The sequence below is a fragment of the Macrotis lagotis genome, chromosome 8, assembly GCF_037893015.1.
Source record: "Macrotis lagotis isolate mMagLag1 chromosome 8, bilby.v1.9.chrom.fasta, whole genome shotgun sequence".
Classification (NCBI taxonomy): domain Eukaryota; kingdom Metazoa; phylum Chordata; class Mammalia; order Peramelemorphia; family Peramelidae; genus Macrotis; species Macrotis lagotis.
This window is the reverse complement of record NC_133665.1, coordinates 130,618,279-130,641,757: the sequence shown is the minus strand read 5'-3', so window position 1 is coordinate 130,641,757 and position 23,479 is coordinate 130,618,279. Positions and strand designations below refer to the sequence as shown.

Genomic DNA, 23,479 nt, shown 5'->3' with positions numbered 1-23,479 from the left:
AATTTCAGTTCTTTGGAACACTTCATTTTGATACTCTGAAGCATTGTGGAATGCTGTTTTTCATTTGAATGAATACTACCTTAGTTACTGAGTCAGTGAACCTTACAAATTCAAGAAAGCAAGCCTTTGTTTGGCAAAGATCCAGTGAGTGAGTGCTCCTTGAGATTTTAGTGCCTAAGATTGGATGTCTAAGTATAAAAGATTGTGGTTGCCACTCATTCTGAAACATCCCAACAAAGCTTTCTTGCTCCACTGTAGCCACTTGGGTTCTCAAAAATCTCACATCTAGTGAACCAGGTAGCCACCAAGGCAAAGAACCCTTTGGAAAGATGAAATTGTCTTAACAGAATGACTCACCCCAGAGGATAACTGGTAACATTAACTCTTTTTACACATTTTTCATTTACAATCATTTTCTCTTTTCTCCCCACAGTGGATTCAGAGATGTGGCATGTGACAATGTAAGCATCATGGCTGTGGAATCCAGAAAATGTGGCAATAACATTTTAAGGGCATATTTCTTCAATCTATAATACATTGATGATGATAGTTAAACTGTTGTCTCTCCATTCTGCCTTCTGTAAAGAACATTAAGAACTATGAATATTTTGACTCATATTTGCTTTCCTACCGTACTTACAAAGGACACAAAGGTGCGCAAAATTTAAAATTTTTTTTTACTCTAATAAAGTATGTAAAGAATTGCAAAATTATCTTAGTTGCTTATACAAGCAATTATTACTTAAACTTATATGATTGAATCCTTGGAAATTTTTCATTTTAATCTGAATCTATTTCACAACTTAAAATATATATATATAATGTGATAAATGCCTTCCTTTTTGAGGGCTAGGTCTAGTATTGAGATCCATATGCAAACTTGGTATTCCATTCTTCAGCCAGGCAATGCATATTTCAATTACTGAAGGTTCTTTTTGTTAAGGGAAAGTACAGCTTGTCATTACCCACTTCAAAAGAGTTTACTATGCATGCTAATGTGACCATTCCAATTGCCTCACTCCACTAAATTTACCAAACACTTGACCCACAAAGTTGCCTAGGTATTGTAAGTGATGCATTTCTGCTGCCTGGGAAAGAAGCCTCTCTTCTGATTTCTCCTCGCAAGCATTTCCCTAATCTCTTTTATTATGAAAGCAGCGAAGAAATGGAAGAGTCTGAATGTTAGTGATATTTATGTCAAGGTAGGCTTCCTCTTTTGGGAGGGAAAGGCTACAGCTCAATTCCTGAAGCTTTATGTCACTACTTTTTTTTCCCCTAGATATTTCTTCCGCACTTTGCATAAAATTGCATTTTTTAACTTGTTAGTAAAACGTAGTTTAAGCAGCTTTTCTTATAAGAATATTTGGTTTACAGTGGGTTTTTTTAAACATAGTTTTATATGGTTCCTCTTTTTGGTCAACCTTTTTTTTAAAAAATACTTTATTTTTTCCCAATTGCATGTAGAAACAACTTTTAAAAATATTTTGAATTTCAAATTTTCTCCCACTCTCCCTTTCCCCTTCCTTAGAGGGTAATTTGATATAAATTATATAATCAGGTAAAATGCATTTCCATATTATTAATGTTGTGAAAGAAAACACAAAAATAAAACCATGAAAAAAAGTGATGTCTTCATTCAGAAATGATCTCTATTCACTCTTATCAGTTATTTCTCTGGAAGTAGCAGCACTTTTAATCATGAATTGTCTTTAATCATTGGAATTGTCTTTGATCAATGTATTGCAGAGAATAATTAATCCATTCATAACTGATTATTGTACAATACTCCTATTATTGTGTACAATGTTTTCCTGGTTCTGCTTACTTCACTCAGCATCAGTTCATTTAAGTTCTTCCAGATTTTTATGAAAGCAACCTGCCCATCATTTCTTAAAGCACAAAAGTATTTCATTACAATCATATATCACAACTTGTAACAGCTATTCAACTGATAGAAATCCCCTCAATTTCTAAATCTTTGCCACCACAAAAATAGCTGCTATAGATGTTTTTGTACAATAGATCCTCCCCATCCCCACCCTACCTTTAGAAAAAAAAATCTCTCTGGGAAAAAGACCTAGTGGAGTTATTATCTGGTCAGATTATGATAGGCCTTTGGGCAGTTTCAAATTGCTCTCCAAAATGGTTGCATCAATTCACAACTCCGCAACAGTGCATTAGTGTCCCAATTTTCCCATATCCCCCTGCAACATTTATTATTTTCCTTTTCTGTCATATTAGTCAATCTGTTAAGTGGAGGTGGTAACTTCAGTTATTTTAATTTGCATTTCTCTAAACAGTAGTGGTTCAGCACTTTTTCCATGAGTAGAGCTAGCTTTGGTCTCTTTATCTGAAAACCATTCATATCGGTTGGGAATTACTTGTATTCTTATAAATTTGATTCAGTTTTCTAAATATCTGAGAAATAAGGTCATTATCAGATATTTACTGTAAAAAAAATTTCTCCCAGCTTTTTGTTTTCCTTCTAATCTTGGTTGCATTAGTTTTGTTTGGGCAAAAGCTTTTCAATATAATCAAAATTATCTTGTAATGTTCTATCTTGGTCATAAATCTTGCCCTTATTTTTTTTTAAGATTTTTGCAAGGAAAATGGGGTTAAATGGCTTGCCCAAGGCCACACAGCTAGGTAATTAAGTGTCTGAGATTGTATTTGAACCTAGGGACTCCTGCCTCCAGCGCTGGTGCTCTATCCACTGCACCACCTAGCCACACCTCTACCTAGTTCATACTAAACCATTTTCCAGTTTCCCAGTGGTTTTTTATCAGTTCTTGTCCCCAAAGCCTGGATCTTTGGTTTATTAGATTACTACTATCAATTACTATTCCACTGTATCTTGTATGCAAGGTTCCACTTTCATAGGATAATGAACTAAATTGCAGAACTGTTTACTACTTCCATTTCTCAGCATTTTTTTTAACTTTTGTCATATAGGTCTCTTTCAGAAGTCTTGATGTGAAATACTTGTTCTCATCTATCTGTGGCTCTGCCCTGATCCCTTCTTTTTCCCTCTATCTTACTTGGTGAGCTCATCAATTCACATGGACCCAGTTCTTATGATTATATAGCAACATATGTGTTCAATCCTAATCTCCCCGAGCTACAATTCTAAAGCACCAACTGCCTCTTAGATACGTCAAAATTAAATTCCCCAAAGCAACTCAAGGTTGTAAAAAAGTTTTCCCTTACAAACCTGTCTCAACTTTTCTTTTACAAAACCTGTCATCCTTGACTCATTTGCACCCAAACAAATCTGTCAATTGGTTTACTTTCACATTTCTTTTCCATTTAAGCAACTATCACTTCCTGAACAACTCTCTGACCTTTACCATTACAAAAACATAATTCTGGGATTAGCAAACTACCTTATTCTCTTGTTTTCAAAGGTCTAAGGCAAGATTTTTAACATTTTACAAATAGTTTTCTTGCACTTGAGAATGTAAAAGTCATTTTTAGCCTCACTGGTCATTGCCTTGTTCAACAAACTCCACTAGCTCCCTACTGCCCTCCAGGATCTAAACAATATAACATCTCTTTGACATTTAAAGAGCTTAACAATCATTTTGCCTATATACATAGGCTGTGTACCCCCAGACCCAAATTCAAGGCTCAGTTCAAAACCCACAGGCTATTAAGTCTTACCCAGTTCTACCAGTCAAGTCCCGTTTATCTAACTTCATCTTTCATCTTTTTTTATGCAATTATTTGCATTTAGTAGGCACTTAATAAAATATAGGCTGCATATACCTAAAGTGTTCACAGGAAATTAGGGTGGGAAGCTATATTCATACCAATAGCTATTCCACACTTCCATTTAAATCTGAAGACCAGAAATAACATGACAGGGAAAGTGAAAAGTGTTGACCTCAAACAAGAACAGAGTTCAAGTTTTATCTAAGATATTACTATGAAGCTGGGAAAGTCACTTTTATGCCTAGAAATGCTTTTAAGAAATTGTATATAAAGCACAGGGCTGAGTCAGTATGGCCTGTATTCAAATCCACCTCAGAACAGCATGTTATCTTGCCTCTCATTTACCTTACACTGAGCTATGTACACCAATGAAATCACCAATTTGATTCTATTCAACCCACCAAAAAATTACCAACCATGAGACATGAGAATTTGCTCATGCTCTTTTATACACCTTGAAACTGGAGTTCTTTTGAGTGAAACAAACAAAAGCAGATTTGAAATAGAATTTTATTTGCTGATAGTTACTCCCCCTTCTTGTAAACAAAAGTTCACACAATAAGCGAACTGATCAAACATTCAACATCTTCATTATACAGCTTTTACTCAAATAAGTTATCTTTTTAAAAGCCCAATTAGAAGATGCTATCCTTCAGTGAAAAATAGGATACAATGACCTCGTTTTCAGGGATCAGTTGCAAAACTCTTTAGATCATCTGGATTGTAAAGGTTAGAAGCAATTGATTTTTATTGAGGAATTCTAATAATTGCAGGCTGTGACCAAACCTGCTCTTACTTCAGGATACATTACTAATTATATACTTATGCTCTTTGTATAGCTCAATTTTTCTCCCACCTTCCACACCCCCATTTAACATGTAGACATCTACTTAAATTGAGCCAAGAAACAGGTTCCGTTGTAATAATAGAGCCCTAAGAAAGGCAGCAGGTTGTATAGTTAACTCCTTGTGGGCAAAATCCCTGCCCTAAAACTATGCAACCTACTACCTCTTCCTAGGAGCCCATTCATTCTTCGGTAGTTCTTCTATTTGGCAGCTGCACTGTGAACCAATCTGTTAGCTTAGGCCACATTCAAACTAGTAAGCTCCTGAAATTTAGACCAAATTATTCCTTCCATTCATACTGTTCTTAAGACTACAAACATTTTTGTATTCTGTAAATTTACTCAATTTTTAATCAAATGTTAAAAATGATTTAATCAAGCACAGTAGGGAATATTGTAAACATGACAGTACCTAATAAATCTAGTACAGAAAATGTCTCCCATAATTTTTCAAGGCTCCTAAAATAAATTACTTAAGGCTGGAGCAATGAAGGGGAAAAAGTACCTCAAGACCAATTTTTTCTATTGTTTGTTGCCTCTCATTCTCTAGATAATTCTAATACTAAAATTGCATTGCACTGAGTTTACTGACCCATGAATAAACTCTGAATGGTTAGTTATACTAGTATCTGGATAATCAATTTGAAAACTTAACTCATTCCTCCTGATCAAATAGTAAAATCATTTGTGTGGGCAAAAAATCTGAGCATAATCACAAGTTAATCAAATAATTCTAAGATTTTTCCAAGTCTTCTTTGGAAAATAAGAGACATCAGAGCAGGTGCTATGTTTTCTTCCCCTTGACCTCTACAGAGCTAAATTAGAAAAACAGAGAAAATGCTCCTTTCAAATTTGTACCAATGTGCTTGAAATTCTGGGTTTTCCCCCTATAGCAAGGAACAGTAGAAGCTGGTCATTCTAGGCACAGGAAGATTTGGGGAAAATTGGAAAACAGGGCAAACTTTACAATTTCTGGGCACAAATTGTACAATACCATCATACAAAAGAGCAAGATGTATTTCCATCTGGAGGAGTCACATCCATTTTCAGAAGATTCAGTACCTCCTTTTTGATTAAAACTTCAGATCTCTTTTAGAGATTATGGGTTAGTTCTCAAACAAATGCAAATAAAGATCAAAACAGCACTAACGTCCATTTATTCTTCAAGATATTAAAAACAAGGATCTTATGTTGGGCTTGGTCAGAAGACAGGTCAGAGGAAGTATCTATATTTTGTAGTTGGAAGACAGTTGGCTCCTCTTTGGCCTTCAGTTCTTGGGATTTAAAGTTCACAAAAACTAACATCCAGAAAACATCAAATAATCAAATATTATACGTAGATATTTACAAAAAAAAGTTCTTAAAGTTAGATTGATGGACAAGATAATTTGTCTATGAGAAAAAATATAAGTATAAAATATAAAAACATAAGTAACACACAAATAACCAAAGACCTTAAAAATGCAATATTCTTTCAAAAGCCTCCATCAATACAAGAAAATGCAATAGTAACAGTTTTTACAAGAACACCATAGCATTACAAAATCAACATTTTCTGAGAGTTCAAATATGAAATGGTAATGGAATCTGTGCAAAGATCAGTGAGGCATCCTGTCCTAATAGTACTAACAGATAAATGGATAAACATATCTATGGAAGGAGCTAAACTTTTTTGATTATATCTCAACCAGTTTTTAAAAAACAGAAATGCAACAGGAGAGAAGTCCAAGTGAAGTATATTAAGTTCAAAATACTTAGTTCAATAGTAAATAATTGTGTATTTGCTTTGCTAGTATTACAAATAACATGATAACATGGTAGAGTCAAGCATAATGATTAATATCTATGTAACCATTCTATACTGTAATAGCTTGTCCGCTCCATGACCTATAAAGTCAATTTTCAAAACAAATGAACACCCTAAAGAATTATACATGAAAAAAGGACAATTATACTACTTGCTAAATAAAAATCAGAACTAGAAGGGATCTTAGGGATAGCCTAAGTTTAATTCAAGTGAAATTGAAATGTACCTAATCAGGAGAGCTAGGTTGAAAAAACCTAGATCTGTCTCCCTCGTCAACTTTGTTATATTTTTATCATATCAAACAACAAATAATGAATTTAAGAGTCTAAGAAATGAATACAAAGAATATAAAGTTTCAAAATAAGAACTGCAAGCTATAAATGACCACACTATGTCATTAACAATAAGAAAAATACAAGCTAAAACAGGTTTCAAACTTACACCCAGCAAACTGGCAAGGAAGGGAGACAAGCACATAGATACAGTTGGAAACAAAGTATATTTCAATTTGGAATTGTACAAGAAAAGTGACTACCAATTCTTATCCTTTTAAATCAGTCATTTCAGAATTTACTGGGACATTCAATAAGGAAACCTGAGAAAACTTTTAAGTCCATATATTCCAGAATATTCATAGTAACAAACAGTAAAAACTGACAAAATTGAGTTTGGGATGAGGAATGTTTAGAAAAATCATATAATTGCTTATTACTTATTTTACATAATATTGTTATTAAATTATGCATATGAGGAATTCTCTAAATGGATATAGGTGAAAATAAGCAAAATCAAGAAAAGAACATATACAAATGAAAAGAATTTAAAGTTCAATAAAACAGCTAATTTATATTTCATTTTTCCACAACACTTAAAGTTAACTTCATAAAAATCCTGAGAACAAATGAACATCTTTTTCATGCAAAAGGAATGAGGGGTTATTAAGGCTAGTAGCTGAAAACATCATTAGCTGTATTTTGGATGCTTTTGATTTTTCTTTGGCATGAGCAAGGGTTTGATGGAGGTGGGGAGGTGAGGAGGAGGGAGTGTTTGAAATGACAATGTAAAAACAAGGTGTCAATAAAATATATTAAAAGAGCAAATTATTTAAATTCTGTAAAAACTGATAAGGAAAAACAGCCTAGTCATATGAAAAAATACTACTTGTGAACTATCATTTAGGTTCAGCTACAGCATTTGCTACAGAACTAACATCATTATCTTAAGAAATTACTTGAATCTGAATCACACATTGTACTTGTTAAACATTCTGTAAGAGATTTTTTTAAAATTGTTAATTATTCAAGAGGAACTTCATTTATGAAAACAAATAATATGAAAAATGTTCAAGAAACTGGGAAAATTTTGTCAGTTCATTTTGCTGGATTCAAATAAAAGTAATGTTATCATTGCCACTGCATTTGATAGGATCACAAAGTAAACAACAGGGAGGATGTGCATAGAGCAAGTGCTTTCAAATGCTGCTGAATACAGAATATCTTCAGGTGAAGGTCCTGATTACAGACTGAGGTTGTAACAAACATCCCTACACACAACCTTGATGGCCTAGCATTTTGTACCTTTCATTCTTTTTATCTGCTTCAAGTTTGTTAGTTTTCTGAAATGTGTCCATGTTACTGTATTTAGAAATGCAGCAAATGTGAAGAAAAACTGAATGGGTTACATATTTGCTTCAATACCAGCAAACTTTTAGGTTTGAAATGATGATGATGAAAATGAAGCAAACACTGCTGTTAATCAGAGAAGATACTGATTACTTCTATGTGGCAAGTCTTTCAGATGAGTTAATTTTCTTCCTAGTTTCTCTGCTTTTGATACTATGGAAGAACACCAAGTTCAGAAAGATGCAACTTTGCTACCATAAGAATTTTGTCTATTTTTATCTGTTCAAACTTTTATTGCTTCTCAAAAGTGGAAAAACTAAAAAGGCAAATTCCTTAAGTTTAGTAACTCGCACATGCAATTTTAACAAAGTTTACTATTTAAGAATAAATAAGAATGTACAATTTTGGAAATTTTCACTAAACATATCACTACACAATTTTATGAACAAATCAAGTCATACATGTCCTTTAAATGCTCATTGAAGTGTTTCTGTGAATAGAAAAATTAAATCTCTTTAGTTATTCAGGGTGGAGAAAGAGGTGAGGAAATAAGTAAAGATAGAATGTTGAGTATTTTACTGATTATAGAATGTGAATATTTTACATCTTTGGTGGTCCCTTGCTTGTATGTAGAACTCTTTCTCAAATAAAAAATTGTGGCAACTGGTCCTTTGATTAAGCAGGATATTCTTCCAACTCTAAAAAAGAAACCTTCCAGTTCAAAAATATGATCGCTCAAGTATGTAACAATGTGTAACCTTCACAGAATTCATCTCAGAGAGCTGGGACCTCAGGAGCCACTTAGTACAAACAAACCATACTTGGATATGGATTCCCTCTACTGCAGACATGGGAAGGGATCACCTAGTCTTACTTTGAAGAACTCCATGTTCTAAACTCTGAGTCACTGTTAGAATTTTTTTTGGTATCTCAGGCCTAAATTTGCTTCATTGCAATTCCCACCTACTGTTCCTAATTCTGGTCTCTGAGACTAAAGAGAACAGTCTAGTTCCCTTTTCAAGTGACAGCTCCTCAAATACTTAGAAGAAAACTATCATTTTCTTCTACTCATTTCAGTAGGCTAAACTGATCCTAATATGGCATCATCTCACCATTCTGTTTGCTCTCTTCTGGAGGCTTTCCAGTTTATTCATGTCCTTTCTAATATGTAGTGTCCATGACTTGAACCCATTATGCCAAATCCGGTGTAGCTCTTTTGTGTAGCTCTATAAAATATGCTCTTGATATTGACTGTACGCTAAAATTGGCATTTTAAGAAACTTCTTTGTATATCTGAAAATATAAGATTATGAATCGAAATATTCCCAACTTTGAAAAACTGAGTAGATACAAACCACAGCAAAGAACAGTAGAACGTCTACTCCTCAGGGAAGGCAATAGATTGTATAGTTATCTCCTGAACAGGGTAAAATCACTACCCCACAACTATACAATCTACTACCTCACTCTGATAGAGCAATCTTAAGCAATGGCGGTCAAACTCTTTCAGAAAGATGACAAGTGTAAAACCATTTATCTTAACATAGCTATGATAGAAACAATTTTATACATTAAAAATGTTTTTGATCTAACTACATAAAAAGTGCTTTTTGCTTAATCTAAAGGTCTAATATAGAAAGGGTTACAAAAAGAAGAGAAAAAATACAAAAGCAAAAAGTCATAGTCACAATTCTTAAACTATTTTTATATGGTAACTTTATCTAAATATTAGTTAATAATTACAGTGGAAATAATATTTTTCTGAAGTCAACAGACATAAGGAACTGTGTAAGATAGTTTCATTTTGTTTTTTTACCCAAGCAGGTAGAACTTAATTATGTCTAGTAATTGCTTTATGTTTATTTTTTTGTAATTCATTCAAATGTTTTTGCCATTAGAATCATAACATGAGATAAACTTAGGAAAAATACAAATTCATGAAATTTAAAGACATAATATGGCAAACTAGATTCTCTCCTTAACCCAGTAGCCTACAAAACTGTGCTTTTTTAAAAAATGTTAAAAACAAATGAATGCTGCACATTTAAATATAACTTATATAACACACATTACAATGGGCTATGATCAAACTATTCTATGACATTTAATTATTAGTTTCAAATAAAAACAATACTCCTGAAGATTTCCTCCCACTTTAAGAAAGACAGTAGATTGTATAGTTATCTCCCAGTGGTGGGTGTGACCCTAAAACTATACAACCTACTACCTCATCCCACAGTGGAGATTGTTTTACTCGTAGATGTAGAGAATGAATCTCAGTTCATGTCAGTCAAGAGAGGAAGAAAAAAAGCAAAATAACGGTGGTTTCTTCTGCTGTTGCGATCTTGTCGTTTCCCTGTGATTTTTAAACCATGTTAATGAACAAATACAAGTTTAAGACACTGACTTTGGCATATCATTGAAAAAAGAAACAGAGAGGGGTGGCTAGGTGGCACAGTGGATAAAGTGCTGCCCCAGTGGATAAAGCACTGACCCTGGATTCAGGAGTACCTGGGTTCAAATCCAGTCTCAGACACTTATTAATTACCTAGCTGTGTGGCCTTGGGCAAGCCACTTAACCCCATTTGCCTTGCAAAAAAAAAAAAAAAAAAAAGAAAGAAACCGAGCAGCTATTTTACATATAACAAAGCAAAACTTCCAAATGTTCCCATGTTTAAACCTTTTATCTTAATACCAAATTAAATTTTAACAAATTAAAACTTGGCATGGGGGCAGAGCCATGATGGAGTAGAGGCAGGAGCTCTTCCTACCCTCCCAACAACTTTAGAGTAATATCTCAAATCAAATTCTGGAGTAGCAGAACTAAACAAAAGTTCCAGGTGAAATAATTCTCCAGACCAAGACAACTTAAAAGTCCATCTCAGTGGGATGGTGATTGGGTCTAGAGCATAGTGTTGGAGGTGGCTGTCAATGACAGCAGCTTCAAGAGTTCTCAGCCCACAAATGGGGTTGGATCTCAGAGAGAGATTAAATAGAACTTTTATTGACATTCACAGTTAAGGACCCTCTTGTACTGGCCATATGTAGTTTCAAGGCAGCACTAGGTGCTTGAGGCTATAGAAGAGCAGGAGAATTAGTCAAGAGTTTCATGGGCAAAAGGAGAGCTAACAAAAGACCAAGTGCACAAGTCATGCAGATAGTGATCATACCTCTCCGTAAGTAGTACCATCTTGGAAGTATTTAAAACCTATAGACCCCTAGATCTAGTTCTGAAAACAGCAGTATTAAAAACCTAAAAATTGGGGCAGTGCCTCCTATACATTGGAAGCAGAGGTCAACTCTAATATAAAAAAGTCATGTGAGCAAACAATAAAAAGATTATTCACCATAAAAAGTTACTATGGTGACAGGGAAAATCAAGCTACTTACCCAGAAGAAGACAGCAATGGATAAACAAAGTCACAAAGAAAAAAACGTGAAGTGACACAAGTCAGTAAGAAATTCTGGAAGAGCTCAAAAAAAGATTTTAAAATCAAGAGGTAGAGGAAAAACTGGGAAAATAAATGAGTAAAAAGAGAAACTTATAAAAAGAGAATAGTTGGTAAAAGAGGCAGAAAAAATACCAAAAAGCAAATTAACATCTTAAAAAACAAAATAGAACAAATGGTTTTTAAAAAGGGCACAAAAACCCACTTAAGAGAAGAATTCTTTAAAAAAAAAAACTGAATTGGCCAAATGGAAAAATGAGGAAATACACTGAAGAAAACAACTCCTTAAGAAATAGAAATAGATAAAAGGAAAAAGGGGTACAAAAATTTGTACTTAGACTAACCCTCAAAATTACCTAGAAAAATACATTAAAAAATATCCTGTTCATATTTCCATTCCAAGGAATGCATGGCAAATGAAATGCCAAAGATCATTTATCTAGCCTGGCAGCTGAATAAGTGTCATATTAAAACATCAACATAGTAAGAAACTTTTCATAGATATGAACAATTAGGCAGAAGGGCCTGGTTCTAGAAATTTCCTTATTAAATAATAAAGATATCAATATTCCACATGCAGCTAATGTTAAGTATACAACAGAATTCAACACTATACTAAATGTTGCTCTCATACAAACTGGCTGTAGAAGAGCCCACTAATAGAGTAACAATTTATTAATTTAAGGGAAACCCTTCAGCCTTAATTTACAGGTATTAAGGAATGTTTAAATGAACTTTGGTTGGAAATTAAAATGTAATTTAATATGATTACCTACAAATGGTCAAAAACCAAATTAGGACATTGTTAAATGATTAGCTTTGATAAATGTTACATGTTATCCCTAGGGTTAAAGAAGTAGACTCTGCCCCTGAGCAGTTAATCCAGCAATTGGGAGTAATTTGGCATGATATTAAAAGTTTTTAATAATCATGTTAAATTCATTTTATTTTGAATTCTGTCTGCTAATATAGATTTCTCAATTATTTTATTTTTCACAATATATAATTTGGAAGGAGCTTATAAATCCAATCCTTCAATTCTAAAAAAAAATTTTGCAAAGAAACCAGGAATGCAAATGCAAATTTGAATTGACATGTTAATAATAATCTTAAATTAATCAGGAAATATTTGGCAAGAACTTTGCTAAAAACATCTAAGCAATAAATCTAGAATCAGAAATGTCTAGTTAAATCAGTAATTGTATCTCTAAGATATACAAATGTCTGCTGACTTTCAATACAAATGACTAGTTAAATCAGTTATTTTTTTCACAATTAATTTAGTGGGGTTTTTTGCCCAATGCATGTTAAAGGGCTTAAGTGACTTGCCCAAGGGCACACTGCTAGATAATTATTAAACGTCTGAGCCCAGACTTCAACTCAGGTCTGCCTGACTCCAGAGCTGGTGCTCTATCCACTGCACCACACAGCTGCCCCAAACTTAAAGCTCTTTAAAGAACTATACAAATATAGTGAAGCTGAGTAATCAAGATTTTAATTTCAAAGGAACTTATCATTAAACTATAAAAGCTCCATAGAGGGATGGACCATTAACATCACAATTACAGTGCTGGAAAGAACTTTGAAGATCAACTAGTTAAAACGCTATCTTAGCTGAACATCTCACATCCTATTTCAAATTTTGCAACTCTTCTAGGCACATGGTTAGTATTTGTTGTTTATTGTATATAGTTGAGTGAACTTAATATCTAATTGATAGTAATTCCTCCTGTGATAAACAAGACAGTTTCAAATTTTGAATGTAGAAAAATTAAATAGCTGAGTATAGATACCTTGAACTAAGACACCATTTCTTTTGTATTTCCCCCTTATGTTTAGAAATTGAATTTTCAGAGATGACATTTACTAAAATAATCAAGAATTACTTTAAAGTGTATCATATTACACAGAACCATCTACGCAGTATCATCATGTAACTAGAGAGACTGTAATAGCGGTCTCTCTCTCTCACTCAGAGTAGGCTAGAAGTTACCTAGTGTGTGGGGGACTATGCATAGCTGTTATAGATTAGTACTGCTACCAAAAGTAACTCAAGTCCACAGCTCCAATGGGCTCATAAACAATAAGATTCATCCCATTCACATAGCCAATCAACAGTAGTTGTCACCATTTATCACAACTACAATTTCCATGACCTAGTCTCTGATCTTAATCTTCTCTTGTGACCCTTAGTGTTCTCATCCATCTTTAGGGATTTTTACCTTTATCCTAAATTTTAAAGATGTTTATCATATTATTATTAAACATAAACTTTTCTGCCAAAAGCTACAGTTAAAAAAAAGATAAAAGATATAACTCTTACTTGCTTCTGCTGATGACAATTGGAAATCCTGTTTCCAACATCATAATAAGGTGCTGTGGAAATAACAGAGAATTAAGTTTTGAGACAAGGAAACAAAAACTAAAAACTAGATTAAGAGTTAAGAAATAAAACTTTCCTATACTGTAACCCTAAATCTACCATTTAAAATAGCTAACACTCTAAACTATAAATTAATCAAAACACAGCACAATAAAGAACCTCATTCTACATAGTCATTTTAAATTTATTTATGAAGTTAAAAAAACCCAAAACTTTCATTTTTTTTTAAATGAATGTGGATGACATTCTTTGAAGAAGTTCTATTATGAAAAACTGGATGAAGCATGGAACTTAAGTTATACATTCCAGATTGAATTTAAAATCAGGGTACCTAACCAGAAAGTTCTTCTTTGGGCCTTAGATTCCTCATCTGTAAAATGGAAGGGTTAGAGTAGATGGCTTCAAAGTCTATGATACTTGAAGTATAGTATAACAGAAAAGAGCATCAGAGAAATAGCTGAATTATTCCTGATTCTACAAAACTATTGTTTGTAACTACAAGCTATTGTTATCTCTTAAGAAATGTTTTTGATCTGATTCTTCTTTGGAGAAAAAAAGTTGGATTAGGACCTGTCTTTGTATTGTCTAGAGACATCACACTTGGGCCATTCTATTTGGAGTGAGAAACAAAATAAGTAAGTTAAACAAAATTAACTAGAATTCTACCTTTTTACTCCCATTTGAAACACTATCTTCGAGGATGACATATATTTAGATTTATTTTAAAAAATAAACCTTCAAAATATGTCCTGGATCCCACATATATTCAGACAGCCTTTATGCAAAGCAGGATAAAAGGAGAACAAATGGAATGACAATAACAATGCAATCTTGAAATAACCAAAAGAACAGGATAGAGACAAAAGATCAGTACCTTGTAATATTTCCAACAATGTCAAAAATTCTTTAAAGGGGTTAACCAGAAAACACTACCCCCTGAGCATTCAAGGCTTTATTATACTATTTAAAAATTCTTAATGAAAGTGAAAGAGGTCAGGGAAGGTGTGCCAACTAAGTTCATGTGGATTTAATGATGTTGTTTTACAAAGATATGTCAAATAATACTGCAGCTATAAAATATTAAATTATTCATTTTTTATTTATTATTCTTTCTAAAATTATCACTATATCATCTTGGAAGAGTTGCTCAATTACAGAAAATGTAAAACTTGCTCTAAATAGACAATTTAGTCAGTTAGAGAAACATTGTATATTTCTGCCCCTGTACTTCTAGCATTAAAAGTGTATCTAATCCATATAGATTGACAAATCCACAAACATTTATAAAATCTTCAAGAACTTTCAAAAATGTTATGCAGAAGCAGAAAATTTTGTGACTAATTCAAAGTAAAGGGTTAAATTACTTTGGAAACTCAAGTTTTTAAAGATACTTACATAGATAATAAGAATCACATACTGATAACTAAAACAAAAATGCCAATTAAGTCCACCTCTAGATGAATTCAATTGTTAATTTTACTGAGTTACAATAGGATACTAAAATGGTTAAACCCCAGAATTACTGATCTAGGGCTCAGATACCTTATATTCCCTTGTAAATAGCTATAATATAAACCTACTTCCCAGGGAGTTAAGCCTTAAAATTACACACACACACACACACACACACGCGCGCGTTGAAATTCTTAGGAAAAAAAGTTAAACAGCAATGAAAAATACTTCCTGATCCTTCATATGAATTTGCTACATTAGAAAAAGTTTATCATGTTTTAATTTCAAAATACTTCACTCTGATCCTCATTACCATTTATGGTTAAAAATGAAATCATTAATGAGAATTAAAAATTTTAAATTGGAGCTTTCTGAAAAGTAAACAGAAATCTGCTCAGTTCTACTTTCTCACGGCTCAAAAGTATTAAGAAAAAAAATCCTTAAATCTACATACTGTATAGTCAACATTTCTATGGCATAGTCGAACACAACTAGGTGATTAATCTGAATATAATATTCTATAAGCATTCAAGTCTTATTAGGTAAGCTTTTTCCATACGTACTCAGTGAATTTCTTTTCTTTGAAATTCATAATACTTACAATGTTCTTTTTAAACAACTGATAACAGACATTTACTAACCTGCCTTACCAAAAAATTTTTAACTTTCTCCATAAACTAACTTATAGGGTGGTCTTCAACAATTAGTGTACAACCACCTCTTCCGGTATTACAAGCACAAACTGCACTCTGTTGTTAAGTCTTCCAAGTCAAACATATCTTTGGGTCATTATTCAGAGCACATCTGAACTGACCTAAATTGATTATCGTGATTTCAAATTTGAAATAATGTAAAAATGATACATTCCAAAATTCTAATGATTAACATGTGTGAAAGAATTAGGATAGTACATATTATATTCTTCTGAACTAAACCTAATCTAACTGGATTCAAAAAAGTCACCATTATGACTATCTAAGAACATAGGATTCAGACCCAGGAGAGGCTAGAGATAATCGACTTCATTCACTCTTCCCTCCTCCAATTTTATAGATGAAGAAACTACAGCTTTAAAAGGCTAAAACTTGTTCAAGGCCATGGAGTAAGATTAGTCAAAAATCTGAAGTCAAAACACTTGACTATATCTAGTACCTTTACTAATTTTTTTTCAATAAAAAACGTTTGGTTATCTAACTTTTTCCAGTTTAGTTCTAGAAAGCAATGTACTGCAATTACCTTCATTTCTAGGTATCATCATTAATTTTCCAGATGTTGCTTGCTACTCAAGAGTGGCTTCACAGGTAATATATCATTAATTATAAACTCAGAAAATGAGGCAGTCTTTTATAAGTGAATGCTTACTAGCAGTAGAATTATTTCAATTAGAGATGAAAATATACATAAAATATTGCATTAACAATGAATTTAGGGGCGGCTAGGTGGCGTAGTGGATAAAGCACCGGCCCTGGAGCCAGGAGTACCTGGATTCAAATCTGGTCTCAGATACTTAATAATTACCTAGCTGTGTGGCCTTGGGCAAGCCACTTAACCCCGTTTGCCTTGCAAAAGAAAAACCTAAAAAAAAAAAAGAATGAATTTAAAAATTAAAATCTAAATACTAAAATAAACAAGGTTCATCATCAGCATTAATCATTTCAACACAATCCAAGTTGTTAAAATATTCCCTAAAAATAATCTGTTAAAGGTACAGTTATTGTTTTGTTAGAAATACACCCTAGATCCCATAATTTTGAATACTTTCTTTGAAAAAAAAATAAAATCTTTAATTCAAAAAACACAGGGAAAGAATGAAAATGTTTTGCAAAAACTAACTTCACAAAAGTTGCTAATAACAGCATATAATCACATAATTTGAGATTCTGAAGAGATTTGGGAGATCAACCTTTAAGCAAAGGAAGTTACTAGATAAGAATTCCAAGCAAGGAGACTATAAAGTTAATTATTAAAGTTCAAACTTACAATGTCAGAGCAATGTAAAAAAAAATAGTATATTTACAACCAGGATTTCAGGATAGACTAATTCTGAAGTCATGTAGAGTAATTTTGATAGCTCATTCAGGAAGAATACCATAATTTTTTATAAAGTCATCATACTACAATAAAATGGCTAATGGGGGAGCAGCAGAGACATGGACTTTTAGCATCTAAATAAAAACAAATCCCTCTTAGCTAAAACATGGTAAAAAGAACGACCAGGAAAGAAGTTTTAATGGTTATTATACTGTCCCTCCTCCCTCAAAGCCTTAAGATTAAATGACTCACCCAGGATGAATCAATGGAAGCCAGGACTAGAACCTAGGTCTTCCAAAACAAGTTTACTTTTCATTTCATTATATACAAATATGTTGGTCATTAATTAAAAAGTAACTTCTCCAAACAGCAAAACATGCTTCACAGACTAAAACACATGTTTCTAATACTGGAAAAGAAGAGAGCTATAAACTGGAAATAAGGAGAAAAATAATTTTTGGAATAACACTCCCAAACTCACAAAATGGAAACAGCTACAGTATTGAACAAACAAGATATTGAATATCTGAATATATGGCAAATATCCCCCTAAATAGAATCATAGCCAAGAAATCCCACTGTTGCTAACAGCAATTATAAAAAAAGACTTTTGGGGAGTGTAGATGAACATTGGTCTAGAGGAATTAGGAGACTGTGTGTTCTACTTTCAGAACTGCCACTAGCTAGTTCTATGTATTAATTAAATTATGTCAGTAGAGTTCAACTTTTAATGACTCTATTTGAGGTTTCTTGGCAGATACTGGAGTGATTTGTCACTTCCTTCTCTAGTTCATTTTACCGATGAGGAAACTAAGGCAAAGAGGGCTAAGTAACTAAGTCACACAGCTAACAAGCATGGAGGACAAATTTGAATTTATGGAAATGAATCTTCTGGACTCCAGATCAGTCCCTATTCACTTTGATACTTCATCTTTCCAAGTGTCAATTTCCTCTTCTACAAAATCCGAAAGGAAATTTACAATCGAGGAAAAAAATACAAGTTTAAAAAACTGTAAATTTTCTTTCATTTTTCTTGTTCCAATTTTCTGTCAAACACTGTTCTGTGTTCCTAAATTATCTTACGAGGCAGAACAACTTTTTTCTTGCATATGTGACCATGGTCAAGCATAACTGATTAAAGATGGTGCCAAAACATTTTCTGAAAATAAAATAATTCACACCAATGGGATGGTGATAGTACCGGGCAGTTTCCGTTCTACATAGAAACATCAGCATTATAAGGAATTTCGTGGATTTTTTTTTCAACTTTTAGTACTTGAATTGTCACGGAACTCATCTTAAAACTCCTTTTAACAAGAATTCTTAAGCAAAATCCTTTCTTCTAAACCAATTCCTACAGAATCTATACCAAACTCCCAGACCAACCTGTGGCATGTGAATTTCACACTGAGGGAGAAGTCTTTTCAAGATTCCAAAAACACATCTGGAAAAAAATGCTTATTAAATGCTTAAGATGAAAAAAGTCTTCCAGATCTTGCCTACTTAATAGTATCCGTGGCCATCTAGGAAAATGCACGAGTTTCTCACATCACAAGTTCTCATCATCTGTGGCTTTAAGGAAGAGCATTAAAGAGGGGTAATAAAAGTTTTAAGTAAGAAAAAAAATCTGGTTGTGTCTCTAAATATTCTGCCAAATTCACAATTCTACACCTGCCCCATTTACTCATCCACGAGGCTTTTCTTAAAAAAAAAAAACAGTTCACAATTGAGATTTCTAAAAATCCCTCACCCCACCCCCACCGTTAAAGTAGTAGGCAGGTGGCCAGAGGGGGGGAACGTTAGGCAAAATGGCCATTTTCGGCCAAGGACACAGAGGTTAAGACATTGTTCAGCATCCCACGAGAAGTTTCTCGGGGGGCCCCGCTCCCGAGCGCTCGCGGGAGGGACCCCCGGGGAAGTCTTCATGCGTCCGGCTTTGGAGGCCACCCTCGAGGGCAGGAGCTCCGGGAGGCTTCCGGCGCCCGGCCGAGGCGGACCCGCCGCTCGCGCCGGCCAGCCCCATCCCACCGACAGAATTTCCTCCTTCCTCCCGCTCCTCCCCCTCCGGCTCCCCAAGGGCGGCTGCGGCCCTTCGGCTCCGGCGGCTCCGGGGATCAGAGGATGCCAGCAGCCCCGGAGAGAAAAGGGAGGGCTCCCAAGGGGTCCGGCAGCCCCCTCCCCTCTTCCCGTCAAGTTTCCCCGCCCCTCCCCTCCCTCGCACCCCCTACCTTCCCTCCTTCATCCCAACCCCTAAGGCCAAGGTCTCCCCGGCCCACAAACCTGATAGCGGAAGTGACGGAGGAGCGACGGCCCCCGCGGCCTCTCCCGTTGGGGCAGTGGGCGCCGGCAGCCAATGAGCGCCGGCCGGGGGGGAGGGACTTTCGGGCCTCAAGTTTGATTGAAGTGCGGGTGGGGGAGGGGAGAGGTGTCGGTCTCTCCCTCACTCCTTCCCGACACCCCTCCCCCTCCCGCGCCCGCTCCCTCCGCCGGGGCGGCCTCCCGGGGCCTACTCCAGCCCGGGCGCCGGAGGCCCCGCGCTCCCCGCTCCGCGCCGGACGAGGAGCGGCCCCGCCGCGGCTCCTCGCCCGGGCGGCCTCGGCCCTCCACGCCTGGCCCCCGCCCCCACTCCCGCCCGCCGCCGCCGCCGCCGCCGCCGCCGCCTCGGAGGGCCGAGAAAATGGCGGCCGCTCCCGCCTCACCCACCTCAGGGCCGAGGGAAGGACCGAGGCCCGGGCCCTCGCCGCCTGCAGGCGCCGGCCGCGGGCCCCCGGCGCCGGCCGCTTCCCCGGAACGCCGTACGGGGTAACCCGCGGCGCCGAGGACCCGGATGGAGTCGCGGGGGCGAGCGCCGCCGCGGCAGCCCGAGGTAAAGGCATCGCGGGAAGGAAGGAAGGGAAGGAGGGAAAGGAGGTAGGACCCCTCGGCGGAGCTGGCAGCTCCCCGGACGCTCATTGGGAGGAAAGAAAGGAATGACAGCCCGTTCGATCCACTCCTTCCCGCCGCGCCTACTTTCTCCCGCTCCCACTGGACTAAAGCAAGAGGAGCCCGCCCACCTCGAGGCTGAGATTCCCGGCTCCCTTTGGTGAAGGATGAACCTTGAGCCCGCCTTCCCCGGATCCCATCCTCCTTTCCCATTTGTGGAAGCGGAGGAGTGACAGACCTCGCGGCCACCCTCGCCTCCCGGCCCCCGGCTCGGCTCCCGCCTGCGCCAGATTGACAGGCCTGCCGTCACGTGGCCGGAGAGGGGCCGTTAGGCCCGCAGTGATGGAGGGGCCCCTGCGGAGGGGCGCTCGGCCCTGCCGGCTCCCCGCGCCTCCGCCCGCTCCCCACCGTGGGAGCCCCAGCCTGCCCAGGGTCGGCTCTAGTGCCCCCCGCACACAGGGCAGCGGCAGAGCCGGCCGGCCCCCACCCCCCGTTTCAGAGGCGCCCGCCGTGGTCGGAGGGGTTCGGTGGTCCCCAAGGTCACACCGCCCCGCCGGGGTGCCCGCCCGGCTCCCCCGGCCTCCGGGCCTTCCGATCTGCGCCCCGCCGCGAGGGCCCCACGGTTCAAAAGCAAGGCCCAGCTTTGGGGGGTCCGAGGGGAGGATCTAGAGTAGGAGCAACCTTCTGGAAGGTTCTGGAGGGCCCCTCTCGGCCTCCCTGCCTCCGCCCCCCAGGCTGGCCTCACCCCCGAGTTCAGCCCGCCCCTCCCCCTCCCAGGATGGCCCCCTTCCTCCCGGCCCCAGCCCCCCATGCACATCCCCTCCGGCCCCCAGCCCCCGGGTGCCCTCCCCTAGCAGAGCGCCCGCTCAGCAGGTGCCAGACGGTGGTGCCACCGTGGCGGGTGGCAGCAGCCCCCGGCTGACCTGTCACCACGTCTGCCTTCCGGACTGTGCCGACAGCTCAGAAGGGAAGACTGGAAAGCTGGAAAAGATCCCGGACATCATCCCACCAGACCTCTCCTGTTAGGCTTTAGGAAACAAAGACCCAGAGAGAAATGATTTGCCCAAGGTCATACAGCCAAATTAGCGGCGGATTTAAGACCATCTCCCTAGTGTCCTCACTCCCAGTTTAGCCATTTGTCCAAGAGTATCATATTTGAAGGCCTTTAGGAGATAAAGACACAATCTCGGCTCCTAGAAGTCTACAAAGTTGGCAAAGCTGGACACAAACAAGAAATGGGATGTGCTCCTTGGGGGAGTACCCCCGATGACAGCCTGAAACACATTTCTCATTGATGAATCAGAATTCCCATAGACTAGAGAGCCAAAAGACAGTATATCGCAGCCTAGGATTGCTTTTAAATTGTATGTTCAACTAGTCACCTTTACCTAATCCCTTCCTGACAGGATCATGGGGCAGGCAGAAGCAGCTGCCCAGCTCCAGCTTGTGTAGGGTGGGTAAAGGAGGACAGTCTGGATGGAGGTTTACTCAGTTATAGGGATTATTAGGGAAGAATGGGATGGGAGCCCAATGAAATATTAAATCTAGATCCAGGGCCTCCTGAGAAAACAGAAAAGTGTTAGCTTTTGATTTCCTTTTTTCTCTTTCATCATACTCCCCTCCTTCCCTCTTTTCTCCCCATCCCTCCGACCCCAATGTATGTTGCCCTCCAGAAATCCTTAACATGCCTTTGACCAACTCACTGTGATAGCCTACTCAGCATTTAGACTTGTCTTTCCTGGCTGAGTCATATTCCAAATTTTTCTTCCCTCTTCACTCATCAAGATTTACCTTTCCTGGAATCTCTGCCATTTTGACTTGCACTCAACTGATCTGAAGCTGCCTTCACTGATGCTCATCACTACCCCTCCATATCACTCTTCACATTCATGAATTATAACTGAAAAAGTTAATTGTCTCATATTCAAGCTTTTGTTGATAATCTTTATGTTTGTAGTCTAGTCTACAGATGAAAAATACACACACTCCATCCCTGGGCCCATGAACAAAGATTTTTCAGCTTAGGTGGGCATGTCATAGCTTGTACTCTGTTAGTCACCTTTGTACCACAAGAAGATAATAGTAATAATTTTAGTGGAGGTACTAATATATCTGTAAGTATTAATGAATTACTGTTTTCCTTCCTGGTAACATATTTGCATAGGGGACTCTTAGACTCCTGAAGAATCTCAAGGATAAGTATGACTTTTAAAAAATCCTTGAAAAATACTGTTAACTAAAATTTCTTCAAAACCTCTTGGTATCAGCCATAGAGAAATATGGATGCCCCCATATAGATTGTAAGCTCTTAGATAGCAAAAATTACATTTTACATTTCTTTTATAGATTTCAACCCTCAATCCAATGTAAAGTGTACTAGACAGGAGTGGAAGACCCCAGATTCAGTTTTGACTCTGCTTCTTGCAATCTTAACTCTGTATTTTTTGTGACCCAAGGCAAGTCCCTTAACCTCTTCAAAACTTCCATTTCCTCTATTATATACCTCCCAAACCTATTTGGAGGAAAGTGCTTTATAAACTTGAAACCACCATAGATATGTGGATCAACATTGTTTTTCCTTCTTAAAGACTAAAGTTTTTTAAAGTGCCTTTTTAAAAAAATGGAATAGAAATTAGAACTAGAATAAACTTGAGTTCTAGTGCTTTTATAAAGAATCTGAGGCCCAGAGAAAAGAAGTGACTTCTCCCAAGATTATAAAAGGAGTTAATAGTAAAGGCAGCAGTAGAATCTAGAATCTCATTCTCTTTTAACTATTATTCTCCCTACTAATTAAGACTTCTTCTCTTGACAAGAATTAAAGGAGAACTTCCTCCCTTTCTACAGAACTGCAGAAGGATTCCTAAAAGAGCCTTTTCCCAGCAGTTACTTCCTTTGGTGGAAAGGGGAAAGCAAAGGGGGAGATAGCATGAGTGGGGGGGGGTCCCTCCAAAGCTTTCAGTATTGTGGAATTAAATGTGTTAATAGAATTTCTAACCAATGAAAACTTCTTAGGTCAAACCCAAGAACTGACATTGCATAGCAAGTAATCAAATATAATCTTCCTTTCCCCTTCACTGTGCTTTTTTATTCTGTTAAATTTCTCCTTTCATTAGGCAAAAGCTCAGCTCCCAAATCCTTCCAGATTGAAAGCACTCACATGCAAGTAAAACATTAAGTTTTCATTAAAAAAAAAAATTCTCATAGGCCATATTCCCAGTGGAACCCCCTTGGCTCAAAGAGTAAGAAATCACAACTTGA

General features: G+C 37.2%; 1 protein-coding gene across 2 annotated transcripts in view; it reads left to right on the top strand.

Moving 5' to 3' along the window:
- FBXW12 (F-box and WD repeat domain containing 12) overlaps positions 1–6,496 on the top strand; it is a 35,317-nt gene extending 28,821 nt beyond the window's left edge. For both annotated transcript variants that reach the window (XM_074198359.1, XM_074198360.1), the window contains one exon: positions 434–6,496. In XM_074198359.1, coding sequence (XP_074054460.1) covers positions 434–533 — 100 coding nt within the window. In that variant the 3' untranslated portion in view covers positions 534–6,496. The remainder of the gene's footprint in view (positions 1–433) is intronic.
- The last annotated feature ends 16,983 nt before the right edge of the window (positions 6,497–23,479 follow it).